This window comes from Echiichthys vipera, assembly GCF_963691815.1.
Source record: "Echiichthys vipera genome assembly, chromosome: 22".
Lineage (NCBI taxonomy): Eukaryota > Metazoa > Chordata > Actinopteri > Perciformes > Trachinidae > Echiichthys > Echiichthys vipera.
Window position 1 is genome coordinate 12,459,668 of NC_139847.1, and position 20,590 is coordinate 12,480,257.

Sequence of the window (20,590 nt, forward strand, 5' to 3'; positions counted from 1 at the left end):
GATACACTTGAGTATTGCAATATTTTGTTTTGTGATAGTGTAACTACCGATTTCTTATTTATCCCGAGACCTGCAGCGGGCACCAGTGATCTTAGCCAATATTACCATCTTTAAGATATCATGCTAGCTTGTTGGTAAGCAATAATGCTCCAAAGTTGGGCTAAATTTTGGTAAGGGAAAAACTGGCAAAGCCATTTTCAAACGGGTCCCTCGAACTCTTATCTCAAAATATACAAATTAAATTAGGTTCTATTGGTACCCACAAGTCTCTCCTTTACAGACATGTCCAATTTATGCTAATCACATACAGTTTTAGCAAAAGCATGCAGTAAAAATGTGTTATTACACCTTTAAAATTTGTGTTATGTATCTTCAGCCATTCGACTCTTTCGCTCAACATATGCACATGCTCTAATGACTATGAGGGTTTTACTCATGACTGTAATGCGAAGTTGCCAGCCAGTTTTGTGTGTGATTTATGGTCTGCACATCAGCCAATTTCACTAAAACCAGTAAAGTGATCTATGTGTATTTTCCTGGAATGGTAATGAGAGAGGTTCAATATGGGTACAAATCATCACTTTCCATCCCAGTGTCCCAGTTATCTTTACATTAGCACACCCAGCTGATGAAGTTTGCAGGCAGGCCAGACAATTTCCACCACTTTACTTTCATCAGCAATGCTACCCTCAATCAAGAGAAGGGATGAATGAACTCTTGCAGTTTGGGTAGAGTCAAAAATAGAGCACATCTTCAACAAAGAAACATTCAAACAATTGTTTTTGGCAACTAGAAGGGACTATGAAGCCTGGTATTTTCCATCCAGCTGAAAAAAAGGCACAGCTAGCTATAATGTTGGCAAGGGACTATTGCATTAATCATGAGGATCTATGTCACTGGCTTAATAATTGAAAATAGTGTTGCTGGATTCATGTGGCAGCATAATTATTCACTTTGTTGGCTAATTAAAGTCATAAACATGCTGAAATCATACTGGTTCTGTAACCTTGATTGAAAAACACACCACATGTGCAGCTTCAAAGCACTAGAGAAAGCTCAAGGTTTATGGAAAAGTGATTTTTCTTTTTATATAACAGCGCTTAAGCTTAAACTATGCAACACTTTTCCTTTAACAAAACCCTCACAATCTGCATAGACTGTGTTGTGGTTCACGTCTCACTGGCATACTACATATTCATGTCTAATAACACCGGAGCATATTACAATCTTTTGCTTTACAGACACTGTTCATCATACTCCATCCTTGCTATGACACACAGGCTATTTAATTAAATACATCTTTAAGAATACAAGCTGCTTCCAGATCTCCTGCATGGGAGCCTTTAAGCACTGCAATTACCCATATCAAATCCTTGGCTAAGAAGCACCTGACATTCTCCTCCGTTCAGAATGTATGCATGTGCGATGCTTTCATCAAAACTGATTGCTGGAATGATACTTGTCCTTGCTGTCCTGACTTTAATTGACTGACAGCATCCTCTTACTTTCAATAAGCTAATCCGCCATGCCCTTCTTCCCTCCAAAGACTTGAGAGCAACCTATAACTTAGGACGTTCAGGCAAAGGTTAAGTCAATCATGTCACTACTCTCGGTCGGCATCACGGAAAATAGCCAGTGGGTAATTGGGCCAGTTGATTGTTGTCCTTTAAATGAATTGGAGAAATAATTATATGTAGCAGGGGAGCTACTCACAAAATATCTCACACTTCACTACCTTTAACTGAGTCATTGTTTCCATATTTTAATCTTTTAAATCCTACTATGAAATTAACTGAATAACACATCTTAAATGCTACAATCTGAAATAATGAAAAAGATGCTGAATACTTGACTCAATTTTGATGTTGGGTGTATGACTCAACCAAGAAAACAATCACATAAAGATGCAGTTCATGCCACGCCCATAAACCAGTGTGTGTGTGTGTGTGTGTGTTTGTACTGGCAATGTATAAACTTCTGCACTTAACAAAATTAAGGACACACTTCAATATTTTACAGTGTTTCCTGGCGCACTGGTGGCCCTTCTGTAAATATCATAAATATCTGTACAGGAAACGAAGACCAAGAAAACTATGACTAACACCATCTGCCTTGGCCTCTAAAACATAACTATGATTCTTCTTACTTTATAGCTTTATGATTCTAACTTTATGTAAGCTATACCCACATGATGTAATTATCAATGACAGGCACATTAGAACAGTTGGATCAACACTGAATGACACCAAACAACAGCAGAAAGGTCATTCATAATTTTGAAAGGCTGAGTCCGCAGTACAGACTTGAAGATTTGCCACTTGTTTCAACCAAAAGAGTATTTTTTCTCACATTCCTCCAGTGACTGTTAAAGTGCTGGATGACAGTTAAACTGAGAGACTTCCTGCATCTGATTCTGGACAACAAATTAAGTTTGATCAAGAGTTTAACCTTGACAACAATTTCAAATTCTACAAGTATTAATTGAGTCATGACAACTATAGTGTATTGGCTTTAGCCTTGATTAAATAAGACTTAGTAGTCTTAATTAGTCGAAACCACAAGTGTCTAGGGCACTTGTTGGCTCAGTGGTTAGAGCAGGAGCCCCATATACTGAGGCCAAAAGTCCTCGCAACAGGGGCTTTATATCAAAAATAAAGGCAGTCCAAAAAAAAAGAAGAAAATCTTAAAAAAACTTTTGCTTTCATTATGATCTCAACTACACACCTGTGACATTCCATGACTGCATCTTGCACTGTTGAAATGTTAGTGCAGTGACAAGATCTGTCTACACACAGACAGACAAACTACCTATGTGTTAGTTCCCACTACGCTATGTGACTTTGAAGGAATAAAGCATAGAAAAATCTAATAAAATAACACTACTACTAATGGTCTGATGTTAAGGTATTGACCGATGATTTATTTAGTTATCCAGCTACTTCTATAGGTCTTAAACTGGAATAAATTAGGATGAACACTTTAGAAAAAAAGGCTATTACATAAATCTTTGTCAAAGTTAATGTGACAATTTATGTGACAGAGTCTTGGTTATAATATCCAGCCCTATCAAGGTATTGTTTGTTTTCTCTGTATATACTTCAAATACATTAAGTGTTTCAACTCAGACACTCATGCAACAAGTTTTTCCCCCTACAGTCGTGACCTGCTCATGACTGTAAGTGAAAACAGACGATCGGCAGCAAAACCAACCCAGGTCAGTGCTGACAGTAACTCTCTCTGCTGCCGGATCATAAATCCCCATCAAGGACACAGAGAACACGAGAACTCTGTTAGATGGATATCAGCACTAAGACACACTCTGTGCTAATAGCAGACGGCAGGTCCAAATTGACAGAGCGTTCCATCCCTGTTCGGGTAATGGTGTACATTTGATATTGGGTGTGTGTGTGTGTGTGTGTGTGTGTGTGTGTGTGTGTGTGTGCGCGTGTGTGTGTGATTGAGGGGGTAAGAGTTTGGCGATGCTGCTGCATACGGCTAAACCAGAGAATTATTTATCATTGTGTGACACACTGATTAGTCTGCACCCTATGAGGCTTTGCTCAGCACTTTGCACTAATGGCTCTGTGTGGTATGAGTGTACATAGAAATGAACATGTGTGTGAAAAATATCAGGGTGTATGTGTGTATGAGAGAAATAAAAAGTGAAATTTGTTCCTTGTTATGTCGCAATGCATCAAAAAAAAAAAATCGGACAAGGAAATGTGAAGATAAATGATTACAGAGAGTCCAAATTTCTACAACAGACAGGTAATTTCCAACAAGAGGGCTCATTATATTATTTCACTAGCCGAGTTTATTCACCCAGCTGAGGTGAAATCCTAATACTAGCCTTGGGATAGCTACCAGGAATATATGCACACCTCAGCCCATTCATAATTAAACCTTGAGTGACTAACCCATACGTTGCTCACCAGACTGGCTTGCTCATATTCACAGTACAGAGCTCTAGTGATTGTGCATTGGCTTATGCAATGATCTTGTTATATTTTTCCAACATGGCAGCATGCCAGTGGCAGGGAGAGGCTGTGAACTTACACTGTAATTTACAATGTGCAGTCAAAGTGATCAGAGTGTTGTACAGTGCCTGCAGGGCATTTGTGACAGTTAAGAGTGTGTAAAATACTTCAAAATCACGCTCTCATCTTACAATCCTTCCTGCAATTGAGAATTTGCAACTTTGGATCTGCAGGCCAGCTGAGGAACTCCCTCTACTTTTACCACACAGAGGCTTTTAAAGTGAGACCTTAACCCCCCGATGCCTCAGTGGAGCTGCTCAGGTGGCCTGCAGTAGAGGAATGTGATCGTACTGGGCAGCTCCCAGCTGCGAACATGTCTGACTGTATGAATGTTAAGAATGCACATTCAGTGAAACATTTCCCTTGAGGTTTTAGAAAAAAAAAAAGGGTGAAAAACATTTTTTTTCGTTATTGCAGAATGTGACATCTGCAAAATGGGATTTATGTTACAAAAATGTAAACAAAGGTAATTCTTGTGACCGCTGCGATGTTATGATGAAAGGAAGCAGTGCAGGAGCACAGTGGTTAGGACTGTCAAGAATAATAGAGAAGGTAATCAACATTCATTGATGATAGGAATGCACAATATATATCACTACCAATAAATTCTAAAAATAAAAAATGAAAATTTACATTATAGTACTGTGATAATTAAATTAGGGCTGATGAATTGTTGTCCATTAATACAAAGCCAAATGCCTTCATTGACTTAACAAGCGCAATAAAGACTTTTTTTGCGAGTTAAATTCGGTTAGGTCAGGTCAGAGCTATTAAATATTAAATCATCCAGCTTTGCTCATCCTTTCTTACCCTAAGGTGTGCATAAATTACAGGTTATTAACTTCTTATTAAAATAAAAAAGTGTGAATATTATCTTATCGGTATCGACCATGAAAAGCAGGTAAAAATATCCATAATCGTGCATCTGTAATGGATAAAATAATAATGGATGATTGATGGAAGCCAGGCCCCCTTTCTTCTCAGGTATTTGTATGCTTGGGGTTTGGTTTTCTTGCACCCCAAAAACCTCCAGCTCCGATGATTTTAAGTCTCCAAATAATCTGCAACTGTGAATGCCAGTGTTAATATGTCTGAAAAGATCTGCAATCCCTCATTTTCAAGACAATTTCCCTAAAAAGATTTCAGGCTTATTTTCAAACCCTATCCCACTTGTTAACCCACGACACCCCTTCCTCTCCTGAGCATGAATTCAGCACCACATCATTACCTGTATTGACTGCTCAGGCACCACAGGCTCAGATATCAGATATTCTGTAAGTAATTGCAGTCTAAGGCACCTGTGTGGAATACAGATCACACCACTGGGCAAAGAGCGCTCCACACACTGATTTGACATCTTCTCACCATGGAAAACAATCAATATCATGCTGGCTGCATCTTTTAATGCAGAATGAGGAGAAGGCAAGTTTTAACTCGCCGCTGTTTAATGAAGCATATAAACTGTTACGCTGAGCATGAGCTTTACAGATCCCTCAAATGAAAACAGTGCTCCCATGTGCCTTTAAACATAACACAACCACAGCTAAATACGCACACGCTCTGTGCTCATCTAAACACTTCTCTAAGGTCAGGTCAGCTTTTTCCAACTTCCCTCTAATACACATTAGCACTCTTATAATCGTCTCCCTGAATATACATACAGTTTTGAGACTTCTGATTGATTATCCTAATTAGGAAATAAGGTGCGTTTACTAAACTGCAGTCTGATGCAGGGGCTGGTTTTGAGCTCAAACTGCTTCTATGCTGCTCTACTTTATTTAATGAGACGACTGCAGTAAGTCCAAACTAAACAGTGATTGTACACATATTTATGAGCTATAAACACCAACCACCTTCACAAACCACGAAAAAATTAACCAATTTTACAGTTTTAAACTCTAGAAATGTAATCCGAACTAGCCTGTCGAGCTTTTCAATCTTTCTTAACTCACACATTTTTCCTGGTTAATATCTTCCTCCCTCCAGTCACATCACAAGCGCACACATACTGTATTTCTGTCATGTTTTCTGTTTTCAGAACATCAGCTTGTTAGATAAGACAGTTCATTTGTTTTTTTTCTGAGTGACTGAGTCCTGATTTGGCATTGTGACCTCCATTAACTTGTCAAGTTTCCAAATAGCTGTCTTCAAGTGTGTTTCAAAGGAGTTCTAGCAACCAAAGGGTAACTCTGATGTGTCAATAGAAATGACTGACTGAAAATAACATTTTTAGAACACAGTTTTAAATTACAGTTGTGATTTCTGTATTTCTGCATCATCTTTCTCCTCATTTGTGCTCTATACCTCAAACCCCATAAGTGTCTTACCCTCTGAGAAGCTGATGAGCCCCAGGAGGTGCAGCAGCTTGATGGAAGCAAACACCAGCACCACGATGCCCACTGTCTGCAGCCCCTCTGTCTCCCAGATCGCGTTCAGCATTGCTCCACCCTCGGACCACTCCGCACCACCATATCCCGACCCAAACCCGGAGCCCGAGCCAGCCTCCTCGCCCTCGGGAACACCGCTAGGACCAGTGCTGCCACCCGGCCCTGCGCTCCAGTTCCCCTGCACCCACTCCAGCGCTACACCGGCCCACACGCACGGGCCGGGAGCCTCCTGGCACCCGCCTACTGCCCGCTCGCTCCCTAAATCCAGTCTGGGTCAGGCTGTAATGAGATGAGGTCAAGAGCAGGAAATATTGGCCTCAGGTTTGTGAGGAGTCTAAAGTCATAGCGGATCTCTCTGAACTCAAAGGGGTCACTGAGAAGTAAGAAACTCAAAAAGGAATTAAAGTCCACAAAAGCTGATCTCAATCCTTCTTCTTTTCCCTTTCTCTCTTCATAAATGAGGAGACAAGTGAAAGCAGTGGAAATCAGGCAGAGCAAACTCTTCTCTGACAGTTAGTGGCTCTCTCTTGCTCTTTCAGGCAAACTGACTGGCTCACTGCAAAGTAAAGGGAGGGAAGATGAGAGGGAGTGGATATGAGTGAGGGAGGGAGGGGAGAAGAGACCAAGGCAGAGAGGAGGTGTGGTGCGGTGCTCTGCTGGAAGACGCACAACCTCTCATGAGCTATACATAATCACATTAACTTTAAACACACTAGAAACAAAACCTAAAATGCAAATCCAGCACTGAATGACAGCACAGGAAATGCCAGTGATTTTAATGGTATGTCAGTTCTGAGTTATTCTAAGGTTTAGTTATACCATTAAATCTTGAAAATGGCAATACTTCCAAGCTATGCTGAAGAGGATGAGGAAAAAATATATATAATAATTCCGGTCAGAAACCAGATGGACAGCCAGAACAACAGCTTTCTTATAAGGCATCTTTTTATAATCTACTTAAATCAAAAAGACAAAATAAATCTCTAATGCTTCAAACCACTGTTGGAAAGAAGCTTTTGGAAATCTTTTTCATAGGATAATTTGCTTTGTTTTGAAAGGCGTAAAGTTGTAAGGAAAACTCCAATGCGCACAATCCACATAAAAAAACAGTAAATGCTAAAAAAAAAATAGGTACTGTAACTTAAGTGAAAATTCCTTGTGCCTAAAAGCTGGGTATAAAGGGAAAAGGTAAAGGGGACAGTATGTCTCTCCACACACTGATGCAAGAGTATAGAAAATGAGGGGGAAATGGTATTTGATCCACACCTCTTCATTAAATGCAAACACTTGTTTTTAAAAGGAGTATAATTCGACTGAGATGTAGTGGACTGTAAAAGAGAAGAAACTAAGTGTGCGAGTGTGCGGCTGATTCATGCAGTCACTTTATAGCAAATGAGTGAAGACACCACCATCTACTGCTCCTGTGTAGGCACAGTCATTATCATCCACTATCATATTCATGATTTCTATGGAAAACAGTGTCTGAAACAACTGAATTCCATTTACAAAAAATATTATATAATAAATCCATGTCTGAGCTCAACATTACATGATTACCCCTCTAATAACACATTTAAAACATCCAAAAACACACAAAAAATGTTCTTCAGAACAGAAAACTGACTTTGCCACGGTATTTTTTTTGTTGCTTTTATTCAGTCTACAATAAAATTAGCAATATATCAATATATCATTAATGCAGATGCACAAAGCCACCTTAAATCACAAACATCACGGCAGTGTATTATCTTAGCGCCGTAACAGAAACAGTGACTCACCACTTACTCAATTGCTCTATGATAAATGTTCTAGAAGAAGTGCCACATTTCAGTGATGGAACAGTTCACACGCATTCAGTTCATCTGCTGCTGCTCTTCTCCAACAATACTGAATGGAAAATGAAAGACATGACCCTGCTTTATAAAAAAAAATCTTTATGAATAATTTAACATGATGCTGTTTGAAAAAGAAAATAATATTCAGCACACATCCTACTTAATCTGGATGGCCCCTGGCCATGTCACGAGACATTGCCATGTCAGCCTCATCCATGGAATATACACACTGACAGTTAAACTGCATGGGCAGTTTGAGTGTGTGTGTGTTGTTCTTGTAATTGAATTAGAGAAAAGACTGCTGTTTTTTTCAGACAACAATGAAGTGATGTATGCTTCCTATTTGAGAAATTAGCTTGTTCCAGTAAGGGGTGACTGCAGAGTCTTTTTGTTCGGCCAGGTAAAACTATGTCCAGATTATATCACTTTAAATTACCAAACAGTCCAAACTGCAGGTGAAGAGATAGCAAATAAATTAAACTTTAAAGCTGCTATAGTCAACTGTTTTATCGTAACAATGAATCAAATGAATGTAGGGTTGGGCAGAATCTTCAATCTCACTATAAGTAATTTATTATCTGGATAATGATATAACTATATCTAGATAAAGCATGTTTTCTGTCCATGATATTAACCACATGGTAAGGTCTAATGTTGTATACAGCATGTGAATTAAATACGTAACAAATGAAAAGTGAATATTTTCTCATTTTATTAAGAAAACTTTAATTTTGTACAAAATGGACATAATGTCGAAGGATGAGAACTTGAAGTATTGTCCAAATTGCGTTTATATTGCCATAACACGGTACGGCTGCAGGTTTTGTGAAATTGCGATAGAAGCTATATAGAAAACACAATTTTTGACGATTTTGACGACATACATCTTTGTAATTTACAAATGATATTCCCTCAGGTATTTCAGAAAACATTTTCTGAGAATGTTATTATGTGTCAGCTTACTTTTATATGATACTTTACTGTTTTGGTTCACTCGCACAGCTCTCACCAGTGTCAAATATGATGCCGCAGGCTGCTGTTTCGGGTGCAAAATGTTCTTAAAACCCACTGAACACTTTCTGCCCAGCACTAAAAAACAAACAGAAACAAATTTGTGAACATAGTGGAGCATTTAGAGGCCAAGAACCCAGAAACCAAAGCTTCCGAATCATAGTGCAAAATTAAGTCAATCAAAGTCAGTAACAAAGTCCTGTGAGGAACAATTGCTGGTTTATTTCAAAGCATTACCCAGCTGTCATGTACAGTGTAGTGTATTGAGCGTAAGGTGACCTAAATGTTGGATGCTTCAGTGATTCCTGGGGTGCAACATCCAGCTCACAGCAGCAATCCCAACATGTGGCCACTGGCACTACATCAATGAAGCCATGTACGCATCACATATCGATTCAAGCCACATGTTCAGCTTCCTGAATGCAGCCAAGTTTCCCAAAGCCGGAGGGATGCATTGCCTCTGGCCTTACTCTGCCATAGCTTGGCTCTCCAAACACTCCCTTTTAGACTGAGGGTTAATTTAACACGTAGGAGTGATTGACCAATCATAACCTTTCTTTAGCACAGAGATACTATATCCAAGCAATAAATTATTGAAACAGTGAGGGTGGAGGTGAGACACACTGTATGAAGGGAAAAAAAGTGGGGATGGAATATTCACGCCAAGCAGAATCTGTCCAACGATGAGAGGATCTCTGATTATATCAACACCGCTGACAGGTAAATATCATACCCCACATCTTGCTCAATTAATGTCATACAAATTGTGGACAATCAATACTCTAACACTTTTACAGCATGGCATGTCTGACAGATTAAGCACCTAAAAATCTTTATTTATGCACCTAACAAGGCAATTTTGTTTTGGGAGATTGAAATTGCAAATAATTGTGTATTTAAATGGGGAAAAGAACATGGAAGCTGTAGAATGTTGACACTGATATGAGGTGAAACAAAGATTTGAGGAAAATAAGGTTGTGTGGAGGGTATTTACAACACCGAAGGCTCAATTGTATCGATGAAACATCTGTAAGGCAATAACCACTTCAATAACCACTTCTTACATATAACAAATATAGAAAAAAGATAAAATCTCTTACCCCAAGTTCTACAGTCCAAATAAAATCTGCCACAAAAAGGTTCCCTTGCTAAAAGACAGTTTAATTTTTATCTAAGCACCCTATCGTGAGAACTCATTAGAAATTAAAGATATTTCACTCAAATAATATTCTCCTTAAATAATCATTGAACAGTCAACAAGATGTAAAATGGACTTTGTCTTTGATGCCGTTTTCTATAGCTAAAGGTAATGTACGGTACTTGAATGTATAGTAAGTCACTAGAAAATACAGACCAAATACTCTAAGGCCTTTTAAGTGGCTGGTGGAAATACAGTTTGTAAAGAAACATCTTGCAGCCATTACTCATGTGACTTATTTGTTGGCTCATCAAATACTACTCAAGGAGCACATTCCACATTTTTATTGTTGCTGAGCAATGGTTTTAACACTCACCTACAATAATTGTGTTAACTATCTAAATTCCAAGCATTAAAATCAAAAAGCTGTCACTGACTAGATCAGGAGACATTAAGTCCAAAGTGATGAACCCAATCACCATACCAGTTATATTGTTATTATATATGATTCAGTCATTTAGCTGCTGTAAGGAGAAAAGCTAGTTTGAAATTCATACCAATGACGTAAAGATTTAAATACATTCCTCCTGCATGTATAACACGGATGTAAGATACACTAGTGTCTACCATGATCTTCAGGAACATTGTGAACTAATGTAGAACAGACAAATAACTTGACCTACATTGGGATTGACGCCATATATAAATAATTTGTGAAATTTTATAGATAATAATTCCCTTTTTCAAACTTTTGATGGCCACGAAAAAACGGCCGATCACTCGATGACGGCTTACAACACCAGCGCTGCCATCATGTTTTCAGGGAAGGGTTTCACACGGATCGTCGTCTGATGGACGGTGATCCATACTGAAATGTCAAGCTTCACTGAGGTCTGGCATGTCACCATCTCTGGAGTCCTTATCGGTGCAATGAACAGGATAAGTCTGAGAGACAAACCTGAAGCCTTGTTCATCAGTCCCTGTGGACTTATAGACATTGATCTTGGGAAAGATAACATATTTTTCTCTCTCACTCATCATTGCCACCTGTCTCGTCACCTGTATCCTCAGTATTCACAAGGGGAGCATCTTATCGCTTCATGTCTGGGCAGAGTAGACACGGAGGACACGACCTGACGACGTCAATCATTCAGTCTCACCCGCATTGGTTATGTTAAATACAATATAAAGAAAAAGGGAAACCAAGTGGATAATCCATCTATTATATGCAATTGAGACTAAAATGTTGAAAGAATACAGGTAATGATGACGGGGCAATAAACTGATAAAACTACACTGAACACCACGGGTGCTGGGGTAATTAAAATTAGTCTTTTCCTGATGATAAACAATCCTCTGGATTTTATTAGTTTTTTCACACAGCAGCAAATGCAGCTTACCAAACAACCCCCAAGACCGGAATTTCCATTAAGTATTGGCCAAGTGTTATCTTTCTTCTCGAGGCACAGAGTGAGTCTCTGTAAAAGTACAGGACTACAAGACGGGAGCCGACTTCGATGTTACCGTCATCAATCAAAGCGACGCCGAGCAGTGGACAGGCAAGGAGGCGAAGATGAGATAGTCCCGCTGTTTACACATCAGTAGGGTACAAGTGGGTGATATGATTAGGCGACACCTGCAGCAATTTGCTCAGGCATGCAATGCGGCATTAGTGTTCGGGCTGTGTTTTCCAAGCAACATTAAAATGAGGCTGTCATATTTACTGAAGCGGCACCTGTGAAGGGGAAGGCAATTATAAGCTGTGAACCGGGGCAACCCTCAGCGAGGTCGCATGTGCAATCAACCATGTGGAGTGCCATGGGGCTACTCTGTTATTGAGGACTTACTTTGGGGACTCTGGATAATACAAGCTCACTCTGTCAGGTGCATGTGCATGCATACATTTTCAGGACTTTGCTAGTTTTGACCCTTTAACCTCTACTAAACCTAAATGATGAAAGGGAAAGTATCAACAAGTAAGGCACAACTGTTTCAGCTTTAAATGGGAACTTTCACTCAGTCCATTGAATGTTAACTAAGATTATAATAAGTATGTATGCAGATCCTTTGGTGATATCTCATCAGGGTTGGATGGGCAGTAAACACATGAGATTGCCATCTCATTTTCCTACTCAAATCAGATTTATCCAGTCAGGTTCAGAAGAATGTGTCCGGTGAAATACCCACATTTCAAAAGCAAGGGGCAAATTAAATATGCACACTTCAAATTTATTATTTAGACAAAACACATTTTCATTATGCTGAATGTTGTAAAATTACAGTGGGAACACAGTATGGCTTCTCTAAAGAAATGTTAGCCTCCCTAGGTGAATGTCATTCATTTTCTTCTTTTACAGCAAGACCATAAGATCTGTATCAACATCCCAATTCTTTCCAGACGATTAGTTCTGGAGTAAAAAGGAAAAGTCAATGGCATTGTCTGCAAACGGACAGTACCACAAAGTTCAGGCCAGTGTGCTGTGGCTGATAACATTGACCGGCTTCTCTCCGTGTCTCAGCCATATTAACTCTGACATGGCTATCTGACAGCCCACTGTGGACAATATGTAGCGGCAAAGAGCAGGACATAGATTACTTTTGCATGGCCTGCCTGTCATTTGATTTACGGTGAGCTCTCCTTCAGCAGCAAAAGTGCCAGTCAAACTAAACTTCGAGCGCAAAGGTCAACGGAGAATATGCATTAGCAGGAGTGGTAAAAAGGGAAAAGACAAGGGAGACATAAAATGGCAGACAGAGTATAAGACGGCTGGAGCCACTGTCCAGAGGATGAGATATAATGAGCATAGTTCATCAGCATGGAACTGAGAGGAAATCAATACAGGTGGTTATTAAAGGAATCATGAATTTGGGTATCTGGGTACCTTTAATAGGTTAACGGCACAGGACACATGCAAATCTAGTTGAATTTTATATCCTATTCTTTGAGAACAAAACATTTTCTCCCATCAATTAGTAAGCATGCCTACTAAGCAACTCACTGAAATGATACAACTTTTGGTTTCGCCCTTATCTTGATCTTAAATAATGATACAATTAAACCTCAAATCTAAAATTTACATTACTATATGGATCTTCCACTTAATAGTTATTTACTTTCACTCTTTAAGCCAGGATAAATGGCAGTAAACAAACAGTGCTTAATATTCCCAGCAAGAGGATACTTTGGTCTCTATGTTAATAATCTACCACTAATGAATATTTCAGTATTTAATACTGTTTCACTTCTTTCCGTTAATTGTGTGGAGACATCCCTTGCCATATGCAACAGTATTAAATATTATAAAGAGCAGGCAGTTGAATAAAGTGCAAGTTTTTATGACCCTAATGAGAAATAGATAAATTAAACACTTTGAATGACTAATCATTCAAGTAGGTTACATTTAAATGTATTAAGCCCTGTGCCAGAGGTAACTGAAGTGATTGGTTGAGGCAAGGCAGTTTTGGTTTGAGTTGGGTTTTTTTCTGTTTGTCAGATAGATAACAGAACAAGTATTGGTCCTGTGGACTAACTGTGGAACTTGGTGGTAGAGTTTAGCATGGGCTAAGGAATAAAACACTACATTTTGATGCTGATCCAAATCACAGGGTGCATACAGGAACTTTTTTCACCCGTTATCAATGTGAGATAGGGCATGGCCTTGGTGTAGGTCTGCACTCCCCCAAGTGCCCTTCTAGTTAAATATACAGCCATTGTCCTTTACATGCAATATTTTAATTTTATTATTTTTTAAAGAGAATCGTAGTCTTGTTTTTTTGTTGTTTTTTTCCACACAAAAATAAACACTTGATAGAAGGACATCATCTGTGCCTTTCAGAGAGGGGATACATTTTGTAGCAGACCAAACATTGCAGAAAATACAGCCTTAAATAATTTGTGTCCCTGTTTAACCTTTGCTTGGAAAGAAGAAACTTATCTATAGTTACCAACATTACTAGTTATAATCTGAAATACATGCAAAATTAAACACTTGATGGTAGGACATTGTCTGTGCATTTTAGAGAGGAGGCACATTTTGGGGCAGACTGAAAATCGCAGAAAATACAATATGAAATGATTTGTACCCACTTATAACTTTTGCTTGGGAAAAATAAACGTCTCCATATTTACCAATGTTACTAGTTATGGTCTGGAACAATGCAGTAGTCATAATAAACATTAGGGGGGACACATCTTTAGTCTAACAGCAGCACTCAGTAATACAGTAACAGCAGGGGCAGTTACATGAAATCTTTCAACAATTAATAGCACCATATTTTTGTGTGGAACACATCAGGTAGAGTGTTATATAGAGAGGTGGTAAAATAATGTGTGATGTTTTGCACAAATGCAGAAACTGAGTGACCACTAAAAGCAAAAGTCTGCATTTTTCTCCATGCGTTCATAATTAGTAACAAGCTTTCACACACGTGTGAAGCAAAAGGCAAAGCAAGTCCCCAAAACCCTGTTTGACTTAAGATAGCACATTGCAAGCTCTGCAGATGGTATACACTGCCTGTTTCCTAAGTGGGTATGGCCTAATTTGGAAGTGCAGTGAACTTTGTGAGTATATACAAGTTATATTTGCATTATGCTTTTACCGTCTTTTGCTAACATTAGGTATTTACACAGCTAACAGCCATATTCAGCGTTTTTAAAAATTGATAAGCTTTTGTGTTCAGAAATGTTATTGTCGTTAGCTTAGCTGTGTTGCCAGATCTCGTAAGAGTTTGTTGCTGAGACAGAGATAGGTCTCCAAACAAAGTTAGCTTTCTCCTGATTTGTCTGTCTTAAAAATGCAGTTTTAGTGAACAAATGTCTGGGAGATATGTGCTAAACATGGGTCCAATATTTACTTGTGACTGTGGGACAAAATAATCTGCGCTCACTTTTACTTCCCTCATTGGAACCAATACACTCAGGACCTGCTACGAGTCTTCTAAGTTTTCCTCAACAGTGAGGCCTTAACCAACTACAGTACATGTAGTTAAAGAAAAACAACTAAGTGTTATGATTGATCTTAGAGAACAGAAAAGCAGCTTCAAGGTCATGCTTTCTGCATAAAATATTTCTCTGCTGACAAATAGCTCCAATTTAAGGGCTGTAAAACAAATTTGTAACTATAAATACTTACTGCAATTAGAGGAGCTCATGTTGAAAGAGATGGGGCATTTGGAGAGCATTTCCAAGCCAGCAGAAACAAGGTTAGATCAATCAATCCTTAATACTTATTCTACTTATGTTCAATACGTAAACAGAGATGCTTAACAATTAGAACATGTATTCAGTGGCCTTGGAAATAGCAGCCACTAAATTCAAAGCAAGGTAACTTAAACAGTACAGATTATATACAGGTTCTATAATCAACAATGTGGCTTTACTATACACAGCTCAAGACTTCCAACTCAAAGTGTTTTCAATCAAGGCAGAAAACAATCTGCCTGCAGACAAAGCTGAAACTAATTACAGCCCCGTTCCATGTAGATTCTGAAAATCAGTTGCTAGGAGCTCCCTTATCATTGCTGTGACTGATGACACTGTATAGCTAATGCCCATGTAAACACAACAATCTGTGTTTAATACAGTGGAAAGCTATGAGGCACATTATACCTGTTTGAGACTCCAGGTTTTTTTCCTATATATAATAAATTGTAGAGTTTTAATACTCCTTCACTGAATAATATGCAAATAATTTGCTTAGAATGTCAATACAAGGCAATAAAGGGCACATTAGTTCTGCTAACTTGAATAGGATTGTTAGGAAAAATATTTAACAAATAAATAAATGTGTTTGATTCCTAACTCAAGATATGAACATTCTATTTAATATAGAATTATAAAAGATCGGTGTCACGATTGCTAGTTTCAACCACTGGCTTCCTTGATAATCACATTCTCACTTCCAGTCCAAGGTTTAGGAAAAGATCATTGTTTGGGTTAACTACTTTTTTTAACATCTTTTAATGTGTTTTATTTTATGAAAGCATTTTTCGCCCAAAGGGGAAAAAGCACAAAGATGATGGGTTATAGTGGCACTTGTCATGTCCACTTTGTTAACTTCAATAAAACTGGCACCAAAGCCTGGCACTAATGCACAACTCTAATGACTAATTGCTCTTACTTTTAGAGGTTCCTTGGCTTTAACCTTATGGCAGGGTATGTTATCCTTAACCTCCAAAGTAAGAAAAGGGCTGAAAGCATATTCACAAGGGTGCATCATTCTCAGCTGACAAATATTTATGAAAAAATCAAGTTATTAGTTAGGTACAGGCCACTTTAACTTTGCTGACCCCAGATTGATCTTTTGTCATTAGTATCTTTAAGATGCCTGCCTCATTTACTCCCGCAGAAGTTTCTGTCAGTGCATTTTATGCCTTTTTAATGTGTACAGTTGTATTATGTTGTCTGACTTTTATCTGGTTGTAAAGCACTTTGTTACATTGTTTTTATAAGTGCAAGACAATTTGAAAAAATAAATTACACAACTGGAAGCATTATTTCGTACATTGATGTTGATTGACTGGAATACATTCATTAGTAAAAAATAAGACTATTTTTTCTAAATTTATTTATGTATTCATTCTATTAGTAATTGTAAAAAAAAAAAAAAAAAGTGTGGGAAGAAATCATTTCACTTATACTGGCTCTCCTCTAGACTAAGACTAGACGAGCAGCCGGTGTGACTGCATTACATTGATGGTACACTTTGGTGCCCTCTTCCGGTTACATCTGCTAAGGCTCACATTAACTTCAATGAAACATAGATCGTTTGCAAATGACAACTGGGAAGCACTGCTACCGAGAACCAAAACATTTTTTTTTTCTTTTCTTCATGACAAAAACCAAAAAATCCCAGTATATGTTGCAAAACAGCCCTTTAGCTCAAGGACCGGCACATTTAATTTACTTATGAGCCTATACGGATGAGCTTTCAGTATACTCCAACACTAGGCTGGTATTGCTTTTGCAAATAATAAAATAAGTATCAATGTTTATCATCATAGAAGAAAGGCTCCCAGCCTTGTGTATTTTTATTTTTATTTTAGCAGGCTCTCTGGCTCACAAATCTATCATAACCTATGGTTCATTATACAGAAAAATAACAGGATGCAATAAAAAAGTGTAAACAGCTGGCATGTCAAAGATTAAACATCTTTCAGCTGCAGTACTTTATGCGTTTATTGTGTAGTAAAGAACCTATATACATAAAGCAATCTTCTTAGCAAATATTATTATGATGCAAACTAGTTTTTTACCCAATTGTTCATTTACACTGGAAAATATTAGGTTCCTCTATGCATAGATGCCATGTGCTTTTTGTGATAAACAGGAATGTGGAAATTGAAAAAGTATTGAGTACAGCTCAGGCCTTCTTTCTCATCTCATCCGCCTCCCTGGAATCTTGTTCATTTACAGTTCTCTACTTAGTAAGAAAAATACCGCATGCCATGTTGAATCGCAGCCTTGTACTGTATCACCCCAATATACCACATAGTCCTTGAGAAAAACACATCCTTAGTGAGTCAAAGGCACACAGAATGTATAGCCTGATCCCCAAACACAGCCCAGTTGCTTCAGCAGAGATTTACAGCAAAGCCTGTAACAATGGATGGATAGTAACTCCAGCAACACAATACAAAGAATGAGGCCAGATCTCCTGACTCAGTGGAATGACAGGTGAGGCTGGTAGATGGAGAGTAGGCTAGTGTCAACGAGTACAAAGTACATTTGTTGTCTTTTTTCCACAGATCTGACATCCCCCATCTCACCAAGGCATAGTGAGGTTGCTCTGTGCTCCATAAGAGTAGTTGAAGGAAAACTTTGCAGTTTTCAACCAACAGATGTCAGAGTTTTGCCAGCGGGTGAGTGCGGAGCTCCAGGTGCTGGCAGGATAGAGTGGCCGGGTGCCATTCATCTGCATGTACTGCCTTTCCTGCAGTGTCTCTGAGCTGGACATGATGTGAATTTGATTATGGTATTAAAGGTAAGATAATAATATTAAACTGAACATGATGCTCTGATAATGTAAAATAAACAAGCATAGACGCCGACTTTTAAGTGAGCCATTGTCTGTATAAAAGAGATTGCTAATAATGTTCAAATATTTTAAATACTATGTTGACACTCTTTGATGAATGTTTATTCATGTAATTTTAATTGTAGCCTATTGCTTGCAGAAAGGTTAGATGGTTAGATTATTTCAAAGCTGTGCCAAGCCGCCGCCCCCTGGTGATCGGATTGTCCATCGGCAATCTCAAGTATCACTGCCTTTGCCAGTCACCAGTCTCCCAGATATTTTGTTGAAAATGGATTAAAGCACAGTTACAGGTCAAATGATGATGATGCATTAATTGGTCCATGAAGAACATTCATCTTTCTCATCATGTAAGTGTAGTGGAAACACTCCACAGTAAAATAAATCGTATTTTATATGTTTGCACTCAAATAGTTGAAGTGAAAATGTGCATGGTACTGGTTTTGTTGATTTGTAATTGAAAACATTTGTTCCATCCCTTCCTGGCTGATGAAAGCCAAACCTTCAGCAGGGGAATAATTTGCAAAAGCTGCCATATCAGTGGCTGCTCTTGTCTGCTTGCTGTCATGTCTCCACATGCTGGTGGCACACCACTGTCACGCCACTACAGAGAGGCACAGAGACTGAAAAGAGCCATTTGTGTCCGGCTGTGTTGCAAGTCTAATGTTAACTATAAGCCATCAAGTGGGAGAATACCACAGAGTAATAAGCAGCCCTGTAAATGTTCTATTCTTTGCATGTCGGAGTGGCTCATGGCTCATTAATATAAAATAAAGGCCTCTCTAGGCTGACGGTTTGAGACCATGGTTCCAAACGGATGCTGGGTATTGTAGGCACAATTGTAAACAAAACTTCATTACAAGGAGATCCCAATATGAAATATAAAATTAGAAAAAAGCGCATGGATGCCTTACATCTTCACTTTCCTCATAACACTAACACACAAAGTGAGAACAATGATTAGGCCCTTTCCTCTCCTTTAAATTATTATAATAGTTCCAGTGAATTTGATCAACAATTCAAATAAGCACATAGCATATTCATTTATGAAATAGCCTGCATGTTTAATCAAAATGGTGATTGTAATGGACTGTTTTAAAAATTAGTAGGCAAAATTCCCAAATGCCAAAAAAATCAATTTTTAATGTACTGTTTGATTGAAATGTTTGGCACTGTTAATGTAAACCACCTGGCTGTACTGAAAAAAAACTTTTTTTGAACAACACACAGCTTTTAAACCAGAATTCATTGTTTTAAAAATATATGTCAGGATTCATTTGTTTCAGCCCACCACCACAAACACTGCACATCTCACTTTGTCCTCACACTAACAGTATAGGGACTAAAATGGAAGAAAGTGGCTTTAGTGGGATTTTCACAATCTCACATGTGAATGTGATTGTTGCTGTTTGCATGTTTTAAAGTGGGCGTTCATATAACAACAGTGTTTGGCTTTTTACACAAAGAAAACAGAATTATATCACTACAGTAAAAACCAATAAGGCGGCAGAGCTTAGAAGAAAAAAGGTCATAACTTCTTACAAAAATATAGAAATACAAGAAAAATAAGCAAATATTTCAATACTAAATGATTGAAATATATATGAATAATTATTTTACTTAATTATTTTATTTTAAACAAGAGAAAAGTGTTGTCCAGATCTCACTGGTTAAGATCCCAGGTTCCAGCTGCTGCAGTATTACATTCACTCCTCAGCTGTCTCACTCTCATTTGGATAAACAAGTTAACCTACTCACAGATGATGCAAGCTTTCACATCCAATATAATCTCTTTCAAATTAAATAAACCCACTATCAAAGTGGAATCAAAGTGTCAAGATGCTACAATGACTATTTGATGCAAAATAAAAGCTTGAGATGACATTAAGAAACAGTGAAAAGTCAGAAACTGATGAATAAAAGCATCATTTTAGGTTAAAATATTTGGCCTGCATGAGTCATCGTCCCATTTGAGCCAATTAGCAACAAGGTTAGGTGAATCATGGAAACATTTCGCTTATTAAATTAAAATAGCATGAAGGACAGTTGTAGAGGCTCCTGTTCGATGGGAGACTGAAAGTTCAGCGTATAATGTGAAAAAACACCATTAATCATAGAGCAAAAGGCCTAAACATTCACAAAATAAGAA

At 38.2% G+C, this 20,590-nt stretch overlaps 1 protein-coding gene across 5 annotated transcripts in view; it reads right to left on the minus strand.

Annotated features, from left to right (window-relative positions):
* kcnip4a (potassium voltage-gated channel interacting protein 4a) overlaps positions 1–20,590 on the minus strand; it is a gene marked incomplete at its 5' end in the record, with an annotated part of 134,632 nt that overhangs the window by 22,066 nt on the left and 91,976 nt on the right. The window contains one exon of one of the 5 annotated variants that reach the window (XM_083937510.1): positions 6,365–6,491. The exons of the other annotated variants lie outside the window; for them this stretch is intronic. Coding sequence (XP_083793636.1) covers positions 6,365–6,476 — 112 coding nt within the window. Of the gene's footprint in view, positions 1–6,364; positions 6,492–20,590 lie in introns of those variants that run through there. 5 annotated transcript variants of the gene reach the window in all.